At 35.4% G+C, this 12,777-nt stretch overlaps 2 protein-coding genes across 2 annotated transcripts; one reads left to right on the plus strand and one right to left on the minus strand.

The window, feature by feature from the left end:
• Window positions 1-696: 696 nt before the first annotated feature.
• On the minus strand, window positions 697-6,703 carry LOC143452629 (cytochrome b-245 light chain-like). The gene is made up of 6 exons (XM_076953666.1): window positions 6,499-6,703; window positions 3,729-3,813; window positions 3,266-3,340; window positions 2,983-3,063; window positions 1,825-1,906; window positions 697-1,378 (listed from the first exon to the last, which is right to left on the minus strand). Exons 1-6 carry the CDS (start codon window positions 6,572-6,574, stop codon window positions 1,241-1,243), a joined length of 537 nt encoding a protein of 178 aa, XP_076809781.1. The 5' UTR covers window positions 6,575-6,703; the 3' UTR covers window positions 697-1,240.
• Window positions 6,704-9,763: 3,060 nt separating this feature from the next.
• On the plus strand, window positions 9,764-12,742 carry LOC143453148 (uncharacterized). The gene is made up of 3 exons (XM_076954314.1): window positions 9,764-10,224; window positions 10,672-10,842; window positions 11,684-12,742. The coding sequence occupies exons 1-3, from the start codon at window positions 9,857-9,859 to the stop codon at window positions 11,916-11,918; spliced, it is 774 nt and encodes a 257-aa protein (XP_076810429.1). The 5' UTR covers window positions 9,764-9,856; the 3' UTR covers window positions 11,919-12,742.
• Window positions 12,743-12,777: the final 35 nt, after the last annotated feature.

Here is a 12,777-nt window from a genome sequence, read left to right on the forward strand (position 1 = left end):
GATTGCAATGCCGTCCTTATTTTTTTATTTTTAGGGTAGTGGTTCTATTTTGGGCATTTCGACCTCTTTAGTATACAATTTTGTACCAAAAAGATTCCAAAATTAAGAACATGCAAATAGTGTCTCGTTTTTATTAGGAACGTTGATTGCCTTCTGCTGTTGTGCACTGTTTAATGTAGTATTCTTGTTCGTTTCCTAATCGTCCTTATTTTCGAGTCCAGAACGATGGCAACCCTGTATATATATGAGGTATACCCAACGTTGGAAATACTTTTATTGTTGTAATTGTAATGGCGCGCTTCAATCGGTCGCCAATGTCAAACAGGAAACGGATTATGAAACAAAGCTATCAATACTATTTAATAAAAAAAGCAAAGAATTTGGAAAAGCAAATAACTTGAAGAGAATTTACCTTGGTAACTTGCTTTCGATCGCCACAGGTTAGTCTAAAGTAAAAAAAGATGTTAATATAATCTGCCTGGAATTGTGTTCTAGGCTCACTTTGACTATAGACTGGCCGTTAAACGAAATACCGACACACGGAGTAATTTGCAACATAGTAAATTAGGTTAACGACAATGTAACCTAGCCCCACGAACAGGTTGATAATAATTTGTAGAATGTGCTAACAACTATAGCAACTTCCTTGTCTATTAATATCGATTACGAACTTCCGCAGAACAGCAAAGGATAACATCCTGAGAAGTGCATTGTATTTTTCAAACACATTTCCGCACAAGGCGCAACACAATGAAATATTGCACAGAGACAAAACAATGCGAATTTGTGATTTACTGGTGATTACTACTATTGGGCTACAGACAGTGGGGGCGAACGCCCCGCTATCTATGTGTCCAATAATAATGAATGGCTAAATGATTTTGAGTTACGTAATACAGAAACGTATCGCTTCGTGTTTGAAATTACAGTTAAACTGCTCATGATGTCTGAAACAACGCTCGTGGCGGCCTTGGATGGCAGTATCTTGTGATGCATTTCAATGAAATGCTTTACTAGAAACGAGAGTACAGTATTCAGCTTACATGATATAACACTTATTGCATACAAGATAAAATGCCTTGTACCGAATTCGGCAACATCGAAAGCTTAAAGTTTTATGTAACGCTGGCCGGTTATATAACAACAAGTTATTAGGAACAGAAGATATATAATTATATAGTACAAAACCCTGTTAATAGTAAAATGATAAGTGCATATTCAGAAGTGGACAACTAAAACACTATGTTGCGTATCTGGCGCCTGTATGTTGCGGAAGTCTTGGTGGTGGTTGAGCGGGTGGTTCGGAAACGTTTCCTCCAGTGCGCTGAGGTTGTAAGCGTGGTACCACTGGACTCCACGATTCCCCGTGCGCTGCGGCCTGTGGTAGTATTTATAAAGACATGCACAGCAACGATTATGGTTGATTTAAATCATAACTTCTCAGGTAATTGGAGCTCATCGTGAGTTTTGTGATTGTAACTAGTATTGATGACTAACAACATGACGTCATGTCATCAAGAAAACAACAAACGCGTTAGTCCAAAATTTACAAAGACAAAAAAGTTTAAAATTAACTCAGAATAATGACAAATATAAATTACTTTTAACAGATTGTGTTTGGAGACCAGTTACAATCTATGCAAAACACACTCGCATGAGGTAATAATATAAACATTTGGGAGATTTCTAAACAGCAAATAGTAATACAAAACACCTACATATCTAGATTTCAGACTATATTGCCCAAACGCCTACGCCAACTAAAAATTTAAACATTTTTTAAAAATAAAAGAATGTTACCATTGAAAATAAAAAAACACTCACTCCAAAATAGATTCCACATCCTATCATCACACAGACACTTCCGAGGAAAGTTGGTACAATGATCAAAGTTGGCAGACAAACACTACAACAACAAAATATTCAGTTACCATTATATCTACAGTAGTACAGCTTATGAAAACACTGTTTTATTTAAAATTAACCTATCGACCATGCACATATAATTACAGTAAACAGTACTGTACATCAAAATAATTTTACTACCGCTATTTTATAGATGTTTATAAAAAAATGCCACTTGATGATAATTTCAATATCTTGACATAGTTTAGCTCACTAATGGGGCATATTGATAAATTTCAACACAATCTGATATATGTTTGGTTTAACATTTTTCTTGTGTGATTAAAATATTTCTACCATGTAGAGTAAGAAAGGGGCTTCTAATAACATGGCCAAAAGATATGCATTACATCTACAGGTTAGTAATTTAGGTTGAATATGCTGAACGAAAATCTATATATATATACTCCCAACCGGGCTATGTCTGTAAGTACTAGAGATATTGCCCATGAAAATCATGTAGATTGGCATAAAAAAAATCTAAAAACTTCTTTGCATCAGCACCAAATGATGAAACTTAATCAATCAATATATATGTTGGCAAATTGGGCTTATAGTATGACAATAGTGCTAACCAATTTGCTTCCTTTGAAAATATATTTTATCTGCATAAAGAATGAGAACCAACAAACCTACATAAATCAACAATTCTCAGTAAAATTAATAACTTTATAGATTATAATTAATCAAATAAACTAGTTTTAATATTCGACCAAAGTTCCACCGAGGTGAATAAGGTCTAAAATCTATTTTGGTCTAGGTTTATGTCCTTTAAATTTTAAGACTGTATATAATTTAAGATTGTATATTGAAAGTATGTAATAAAAAATCTAAGCCAAGTAACAATATTTATTTTTCTTATTTGTTATGTCTAAATGTTTTAAAACAAAAACAATGAAAATATACTACCTAATTTGCTGACAAAAGAAATTTAACAAAAATGCAAACCAGCATATAATATACACTCAGTCACACAGTTCTCATTAGTACACAACAAATAAAAGAATGAAATTCAAAATCCGAATATATATTACTAATTCCACTAGTATGTCAAGCCAGTTATGCAAGGCCACTTACACAAAATATATGAAGGCTCTATAATAGTAGTTTGAGACTACAGGAAGTTTGGAAACCATGGAAGAGAAACAACTTTGATGCCTGAAACAAAATATGAAGCCATGTAATAGATTAAAAACAGCAGAGTAGTGCCTATTACACCTCCCTTGAGAACTTAAATTTGCACTTAAAATTCAACGAACAAATTAAAAATTTATTCAAATTCAAATGGTAGAGATCATGTGCATATATAATTTTGGTTTGTATACATCTCTAGGAAAGTGAAGTCAATACCAAGACTCACCATCTAGAGACAGTGTTCCCTTTGCTTTTTTTCCCACGCGGGTATTCTAAAAATGACATCAAAATCCCAAATATTCTAAAAATATCATAGTATCATTAAAACTCTTACTCAAAGCAAACAGCTGACGGTAATATAAGTACTTGAAATTTAATACACTAATACAGTACTTCAATCAGTTTTGTGAAAGATTTCCATATTCTTATACACATAACATTTATTCAACAACACTAAGTGAAAGAGTAATGCATGAGTTTTCTTTTCTGTAAAATTTAGCATAAATAACTCATATTAGAAACAGCACGTTCACAATGTACATAACTACATAACAATCAGACTGGTAATAGGCAGACAGCTAGACAGTGCAAGCAGATTAGTGCATTTCTTTTGCAGTATGCAGAAATAGTGGGCACTACAAACATGACCCTGAATAGTAATTATAGCCAACATAATATATCATACTTACAATCCATAAATACCAATTGGCAACCAAAACAAGAAATTTTGTGTAACACCACCAACTATTCCAATAACTCCTCCGATAGTTAAAACTGTGATAAAACAAAACCAAAGCATATGAATTAAAATAGGTTAGACAATAGTAGGAATAGGCTGAAAACCAAACCTGAATGAAATAAGCCCAAATACAAAAGTTTGATGAAGGCAAATTAACTATTGATAACATAGGCAAACTCGAACACTGCATTTATCAATATGTTACATAAATAAAACTTTTAAACTTGTCAAAAAGAACTGCATAAATGACCGGCAATTAAGTTGATTGAATAAATATATCATATGGATCATCAGTCAGCAAGCAAAGACGTGTATTCAATAATTCCTTAATACAGTAGAATAAAATACTAGACATTTATGTTGTGCTGCAATCCATATAGAAGTCTGCTAAAGCTAACATAATTACAAAGTTACTTTTCTTGGGTGCTGACGTAAATAAATTTGAAAGTTAACTGTGTCAAAATACTTGATACTGGGTGCTACAAACCTGGTACATATAGTAATTAGTATTTATTGGAATACTTATCCTATGGCTGAGAAAAGCCTACACAACAAACACTGGTCAATGAGTGATCACCACGCCAGGAATAGCACTAACTTACAACGGAGAAAACAACACTAAATTCTGGAAAGTGAAAAATCATGAGCCATTTCATCTCAAGTTTTGTACGTAATAAGATTGACATATATTGCTTATTTCTGGCAATATTTAACTTTAAACAATTGTTATATAAATATTCCTTACAAAATGACACTAACTATTTCACCGAAATCAGGTCATGCGGCTCATATAGTGTCAGATTTTAGTGGGTGTCTTGGTGTCATGGCAACCAAATTTTGAATTGGGCATCCAACATTGGGACAATTGTTCTATAAATATTCCTCAAAAATGAGAGTAATTATTTCATCGAAAGTAGGTCATGCAGCCCATGTAGTGTCCGATTTTAGTGGGTGTCTTGGTGTCAAGGCAAACAATTTTAAATTGGGCATCCAACATTGAGCTGAATGGATGCCCACTAGGAACCCATTTTTTTTTAATGATTGGACTTTACTGCACAATGAGGTTGCCCATGTGATTGATGTCTGGATAACCTCAATCTTTAAGGTATGATCTCTGCCAGACTATGCTATGAGCAAAGCATGAAGAGATTGTATTTGCAGGAAATGACTCTGGCAATTGTAACCAGACCATTGGGGAGATAAAGAGCAGAGCTTTTATTAAATTTTAGTCCTAAAAATGCATGGTTGATTGTGTCTATTACTCTGTTGGCAGATTAAGCTTTGGAGGGGCACCCACTAAAAACAATTCCGGGTATTCACTGATAGTTAAAGATTGTTGTTTAAATTAGCTTTAATAGACTGGAAAGAAGATTTGGCTTAGGTTATCATGTTATAACATTTACGTTAGGTTAAAAAAAAACTGTGAAAAAAAGCTTCGGGCGCACAAGTTTTTCCGATGAAATAGTGGCAGCTTTCAAAAAAACATATTAAAGTTTTCCAAAAACATCTACTTGCCTTTGCCTTAACTTTTTGCTAGTCCATTGCATTCTTTGAAATATTAACTTATAAATAGGACTAGTATTTTTTGACCTAGAAAACTAAAGTTTTCGACCTAAAAATTGAAAATTTTGACATTAAAAAACTTTTTTTAGCTTAACTTTTTTAATAATCGCCCTACTTATAAACTATAACATGTTACACTAAATATCAATTTTATGTGTATTATACATACATAAACATCATTACATAAAAAACTATGAGTATAATATTAAGTAATTCCTAACACAGTTGGCTTGGTAGCCAAGTGGTTAGTGCATAGGGCTCGCAATAATGTGGCCTGTGTTTAATATCCAGTAGAGCTACCATTGTAATGCCCTTAGGCAAGGCACAAATGACACTTGCTCTTGTTCAATGGTCTTGATAAACAGTTCTACATTCGGGTAAAACAGTTTAAAAAAATCCAAAATCCAAACAAAGAACGTGTGTATACCGGAACTTGCACAAAGGCAAGCTTGGCAACCGGGACTGGAGTGATAGGTAACCAATAACCATTAAGTTAAAATCATGGAAAAAATTTCTTCAGTCCGAGAACAAAGGTCATGATGCCATACCATATTCAGTAAATCAGTCTTAACCTGCTCAAGCCCTGGCTGCATTATGCATCCTGGTCAAACTTTGCGTATTTTTCAAAATATGCAAATCTTTTTTTTTCCTGGATCACTGAACAGAAACAAATATCTCTTGCAATATCTCATTGTCTCAAATACAGGCTAGCTCAGCACTGCAAGACTTTATATTGATTGTTTAGCAATCAAGTTTGGCATTTTAGTCCAATTTGACTTGCTACCGGTACCCATAGTGAAAAATGTGCACTTGCACACACAAAATTCATCAATTTAAATGCCAAACTTTTCATCCTTATGACAATATACAATTATCAGACAAGATGAATTAGGTTGTTTGAGTGCCAACTTATAAAAAATTGAAGCTTAAATGCTCATCGGCATACTGCAAATTGGTTTCCAAAACCAACATATTTTCCAGTCAGGCTTATGTATCAGCCACTATAGGCACCGAGATAGGGCTATACTGAGCTGAAAAATTATTTAACTGACCCACCCCTAGATTCATCAGCACAACCCCAGCCTATGATTAAACCTGTGGCATTTAAAAGCAGTTTTAGGCTATTACAAAAAGTAATCTATTCGTAGCCAACTCACCATAAGCTCCCAGTAATGCAGTTTCATTCCCCCATATTCCCCACTGAATACTTCGTTTGACAGGTTGTGATGGCATAATTATTGTCTATACCAATAGTTTAAACACTTTGTTTAATAAGGTGGCTAACTTATCTTCATAAGTCTGTAGCAGTATGATGATTGGTCAGCGCCTTGGGCTAGGTAGGCAGATGCACGCAAAACCAAAACCAGCGAAATCGATGGATCTGTGCGTAGCTGGTGCCTGAGAGTTTAAGTGTTGGCGCCCACTCACGTTTAAGCAAATGCAGAACGATGACTTTATACTGAAACTTAATACAAGCGGGCGTTTTTGCGGTTATCTACTGTGCAATTTACGAAAAACATCTGCTCGGTAACCGAGTGGTTTTGAGCGCTGGGTTCGCAATGATATGGCACGTGTTCCGTGTTCAACACCCAGTGGTAATTCCGCTGCAATGCTCTTGGACAATGCATTAACGAGGCTTGCTTCTCTTCGGTGGACCTTCTGATCACAAAAAACGCTAGAGGATTGATATATAATCGGGACTTGTACTACGCCTAGCTTGGTAACCTGGTTTAACTCTTGCAAATCACTTTAGTGATAAAGATTACTTAATTTACTTAACTAACTAAATTAAACATAAAGTTTCTGGAACAAATTACTTTATTCCTGCAGAAAATCTCCAAGTCCAAAAGTCTTTGCTTAATTATGGGTGATTTCAATTATAATCTTTCAGATAGCAACAATGAGAACAATTGTAACTTCAGTGATACAAATGCTTGAAAATGCTTTACCAGCACATGTGCAACTCTCATACACCAAATACTTGAAGAAAATGATGTCAACAAAGCTTATAGTTTCTACTTTTTGATAAATATGAAACATCTTTCATTAATTGCTTTCCTTTACAAAAAAATGACTATAAAGTCAACAAAATTTGGTACAATGATACAATTGGTACAATGAGTACTCTTTATAAAACGCAAAGACTCAAATAATTAGCGTTCAAAAAATGTGTGCGAAAACCATCTTCGAAAAATGAAAAATCATACAAAAAGTTAAGAAACAAGCATGATCGAATGCTTAGAATTGCAATGAGGGATTATTGGCTGGGCTTGTATACTTGGCGTTTTCGGCCATTCGGTCAAAATGCTTTATCAAATCTTCATATGCAGCGTCCATGCGAAATTGGAAGACGTTCATAAAATTTCCTTTATCTTCGCAATGTCCGCGCAGAATATTACAGTGTCAATGATGGACGTTATGATTTTTCTATTTTTTTTTCATTTGCATGGCATATCTTGCGTCCAAACTCCCACATACATTTTGATCCGATTCCATGCTTTCGCAGCTTTGGTTGTTTTTCTGTGGTAACCGGTGTCTCGGTGGTCAACAGCCTCCTCAATGAATTTCTTGAAGTCAAAGCATGGTTTTTGGATGAACGCAACGTAGGTGATATTTCCATGCTTTACATGTGATTCCATCCAAATGCATACTTTGCATAAACCGCCTCCACCAGAGAGTTCTAGACTAACCAATCGTAAAACTTCTCATCCTCAAGCCATGTTTTTTTGAAACTTGCGACGACTTTACCTAATGGTATCAAGACGCCTGACCTTTCTCGGCCCTCCGAAAGTTAAAAGCCTGCATTTCTAAGCATGGGTGGGATGCGACTCGTGTTCAAGCACAAGATCATTGGTTTTTCCAATTTCATGTCTATTGCTGCTGGTGCTCCGGAATAGTAGCATCAACAAAAGTTTTGATAAGTGGTGTTACTATTAGGGATGGACCGATACGAACCCAAACCCGAATAGATTCGCCGAATATCGCGTTTATGGAAGATTCGGGCGAACACGAATACCAACAATGGCGAACCCGAATACAATAAGCTTATTACTTATAAATTTACTGACTTTTGTTAAAAATGATGATCTAGTTTCCCGACAAAGCTAAACTAGAGTCAGCAGTACTTATAATGAAGGTCGTTTTTCTAACCTTTTCCTTTCCTTTTTCAATCGTTTTTAAACACTATTTTTCGAAAGAAAGCGATTTGTTTATCGATTACATCATGTTACAAGCAAGACTTGACAAATTTTGGATGAAATTTTATTGTTTGGTTCTAATACGAATAGATTCGGGATTCGTGCGTGTCGGCCTTCATGATATTCGGGTTCGTGCGAACCCGAATAATCTTCCTCGCGGCACATCCCTAGTTACTATATTGAGAGCAATATTTATATTATTATTATTTAGTAACAGTAGTGGTTATAGGTAGTAAGCTAAATCAATATTAAGACAAACTAGGAATCGTTACTTACGAATTTGGGTGGGTGAGGCTATGGCCCCGCCTACGTACTACGATGGTCACGTTAACTGGCTTCTTAGATATGCTTCAAGTAATATTTTGAAGTAGTGCGGTTTATTGATGTCATTCCTTTTCAGCTACATTTTCTGAGTAAAACTATTTAAGTTCACGCAACTTCATTGATGGTGATTATCGCTCAGACTCGAAATTTTAGTCTTTATAAATTAATTATAAATTTATTATATAAATTCGAAAAATGACTGGGTAATAACCGCCAATCATGAAAATATTTTCAGTAACTTTTCAGCACTTGCTATGGTATGAATGATTGCGTTATACGATATGAGTATGACAAATTATGTGTTTTTGTGGTGATATTACACAACAAACATGTTGTGATAAAGGTCGGCTGATCTGGCTGTTATTTTCACAATATGAGCCAGGACGATTGAAGATGATAACTTGTTTTGCTTCTGCTTCAATGGTATGAGTTCTCATTTCTCAAACGGCGTGACAATGCTGTTTAGTTGCCTAACTCTGTCTATACATATTACTAAATGATAATGTTCCCATTTTTATTATTAGACACAAAGGCTTTCACTTTCGAGCAAAGCTTACTGAATATTACCTTGCGCAGTCGTAACAAGTAAAGGGAAGAATGCAAACATTACGACAGTATTTATATGACACACCAGTTCAAGCGAGGTAATTTATCTGAACGTCATTAAGGATAATTTAGGTTTGGTCAACAACTGAATTGCAAGATCCCAAAATAAAATTTCAGCATTTACAAAACAACCCATGACGTAACCGTCACAATGTCTACAACATCTGCAGTCTCAAAATGAACGGAACACAAGAACAAAGATGTGTTGGTAACGTTTTTGAAATCGAGTAGATAAAATACATTTACACGAGATAGAATTACTTCATTGTTATGCTGATAGTGCTATACATCTACAATACTAGGACCTTTCAGAACGCTTGACCTTCCCATCGTTGCAACAAAAGAGCTTCTATAGTAGCTTAAAGTTAAATCTCAAGTGGGATTTAAAATGTCTCATCAAAAAAAGTGCGTTTTGTTTAAACGTGAATATGACCCAATACCTCATGTACAGATTACTGATGCTGTGCAGTTTGTTGGGACAGGAAATCTAACCACAGGCTCAGGAGATTTACTCTATCTGGATAAGACGACCAAAGCCTGGCGCCGTTGGGTCTACTTCAAATGCAAATATGGTGTACCAGATTTGTGCACAAATTTGTACGAAAACAAAAGTCTTATTGAGAGAATAGAAAAAGCGTGTTTAGCAACGTCAGAAGGATATAGAAACGTGGCAGAAGATTATTTCTTACGAGCGATGGAAGAGTGCGTTAAACAGTTTAGTAACCCTCGATCAGATAGCGCGTTGGCACTGGACAGGTAAGTTCAAAAGGCAGTTCGCCAATTTAAAATTATGCGACCACTCTAATGTCCTTAGTTAAATATTAGTTTTACATCATAATTAAATGTGTTGAAAAAGTGCCTATAAGGTTATATTTCGTGTATTGTTTAAGTTTTCTGAAATGATGAAATCTTTTTCTTCTCTTTCTCTCACTATGTATCTAGGCCTACTTTAATTTGACTAATTTGGATTATTCCGACGTACAGCGCTTATGTTTAATTGGCAGGAACCAGATAATTAGATTTACAAACTTGGTCACAATTCATAAGTATTGTAGTGATTGTGGCTGTGGGTATGTATGTTGCTACTCCAGTCAATGTGGTTGCTCTTCATATGATAGATTTTAGCAAAGAAGTTACCAGTTCGAACTATTAGTATCACCTCTTTACCTATGTTTGATATATGTGTGGCATTTTTTTGTGCAGACTAGGAGCAATGTGCCTACAAGCGAACGAATATTCCAAAGCTATTACTTGTTTCGAATATTCGCTGCACATGAGAAGATTACTGTACGGCAAAGATGCATCTCACGAAAATATATTGACTTCTCTGGTGTACTTGGGAACCGCTTGGGCACAATACGCTAACAATCATAGGTGAGTAGGCTAATTCAATAAAAGAATGATAAAGCGTCTTTGCCATAATCAAGCTTAAACTGCAAATGCAACCTTTTCGTATGACGTAATATGGTATGGCTGGACCGAGAAAAGTCATTGCACAAATTAGAAATATTTTGGTGGTTTGCCTACATGAAGTGTTGCTGCATTGCAATGACCCACACAGAAATTCAGTATTATATCTTACGTTACCGTGGCACTTCAGAGTATTTAAACTGACATTGGGCCATGGCTATTAGATTGTGATACAAAGCCTGTTGACACCAGCTTGTAAACGATAGTTGTTTTGGTTAAAACCCGGCTAAAAATAAATCTTTTAAAGAAAGTGATATACCAGTACTCCTAAACGTGTTCAGAACCGATGTTTTTAATATATTGATTCTTTGGATTCATTAGCAATCTGTCTATATAATAGAAATTTTTGGACCTCACCAATTTTACGTTAGTGAGCAAATTCCTCACCCACCAAGTTTGGATTGCCGACTTTCTATGCGTGAACCTGTCTATAACGGATTTTTCTTTGATCGTGATTGGATCTTTTGAATAGGGACTTGCTAGTAAAAAATATAGCGACATTAGCAGAAAAAGCATTAAAACAAGGGCTAAGCAACACTCCCGTTCGACTATAACCGGTATATGTGGATGCCATCAGCGTGTCATGATCGGTTTGCCAAAACGATAGAACAGGGACAATTGTCATTAACACCTTGTACAAGGGCTTCATTAAGGTGTAGTGTAGCGTCGAACTAGCAAGGAAATCGAAACCGGGTTGCATAAAGGCGAACCCGGCACGCTGAATCCTTGTATTTGTCCATTGCAGGGCAATTATCGTCTTTGAAAAAGCTTTAGAGATGGCAAAATTACTTAACGGAAAGAGAACCTTTGAGAAACAAGACCATGTACAAGTTGCAGAAATATTACACAACTTGGGGACGTGTTGGGAGAGATTGCATGAGCATCACAGCGCTATCAAATGTTACGAGGAGTCTAAAAAAATTCGTCGTTTTGTGACCACTCCGGAGCTTTGTATCGGAGCTCACATTCAATCTCTTTAAAGAAGCTTATAACTATGCATTTTAAGCTATATTATTACCAACGAGTGTGTATGTGTATCTCCGACACTAGGGTATATACAGCTAGCATAAACTATACTTTGCAGTAGGCTGTGTATTAATTATTTGTCATGGTTTGAAGCTAATTTTCCTCCAGGTAGTTCCGACTAAAACATGTTCATGCCATTTGGGTAGCATACATACACTTAATGTGCTATCAGGTTACTATCACATATTGCAACTATTTTATACTTACTAATATGCAGAGTCGTAATGAAGTCATCGAACTCGAGCGCAAGTCAAGTCATTTTTTTGATTAAACTCAAGTCGAGACTTTTCGTATAGGTGCCTCGGGTCACTTGGTAAATAAGATATGAGTCAAGTCAAAGCAATTGATTTTCGAAACCTACCACAAGTACCATTTGTGTCAACTAGAAGTGTTTAGATCTTCTACAAAAGTTGCTGCATTTGGTTGCACCGTACTCGTTCGTAGACAAATAAGTTTCAGTTTAATGTGTTTGGACCAATATAATTATTGTATCGTTTTACTTTATTGCTAGAAAGTATTCAAAACGAACTGACTCGAATCAGGTGGAGTTTATTGATGTACTTTTTTGAAAGGGTCTCAAGTATTTGGAAAAAGTGTCTCGAGTCATTACAACTAAACTTATACTAAGATGTAACCAATATATAGATTAGACCAGGGGTGGGCAACATACAATGGGCTTGCCCATTCGTGAATTTTTACAAAGATTTTGGCAAATTGACGAACAAAAATACCTTCCTACTAATAAAAAAACCTTCGTAAAAATGACAGAATATTCGTAAATTTTATTTTTACCGAAGAGCATAGTAGGCTATA

The sequence above is a fragment of the Clavelina lepadiformis genome, chromosome 4, assembly GCF_947623445.1.
Source record: "Clavelina lepadiformis chromosome 4, kaClaLepa1.1, whole genome shotgun sequence".
Lineage (NCBI taxonomy): Eukaryota > Metazoa > Chordata > Ascidiacea > Aplousobranchia > Clavelinidae > Clavelina > Clavelina lepadiformis.

Excerpts from the sequence above, each read along its gene's own strand:
- LOC143452629 (XM_076953666.1), bottom strand. The coding sequence starts at position 6,574 with ATGCCATCACAACCTGTCAAACGAAGTATTCAGTGGGGAATATGGGGG. Across the intron at positions 3,341-3,728 it reads CCAATTGGTATTTATGGATT|AATATTTGGGATTTTGATGT; the intron begins GTAAGTATGATA and ends TGATATTTTTAG. Across the intron at positions 3,064-3,265 it reads GGGAACACTGTCTCTAGATG|GCATCAAAGTTGTTTCTCTT; the intron begins GTGAGTCTTGGT and ends ATTTTGTTTCAG.
- LOC143453148 (XM_076954314.1), top strand. The coding sequence starts at position 9,857 with ATGTCTCATCAAAAAAAGTGCGTTTTGTTTAAACGTGAATATGACCCA. Across the intron at positions 10,225-10,671 it reads AGCGCGTTGGCACTGGACAG|ACTAGGAGCAATGTGCCTAC; the intron begins GTAAGTTCAAAA and ends TTTTTTGTGCAG. Across the intron at positions 10,843-11,683 it reads CAATACGCTAACAATCATAG|GGCAATTATCGTCTTTGAAA; the intron begins GTGAGTAGGCTA and ends TGTCCATTGCAG.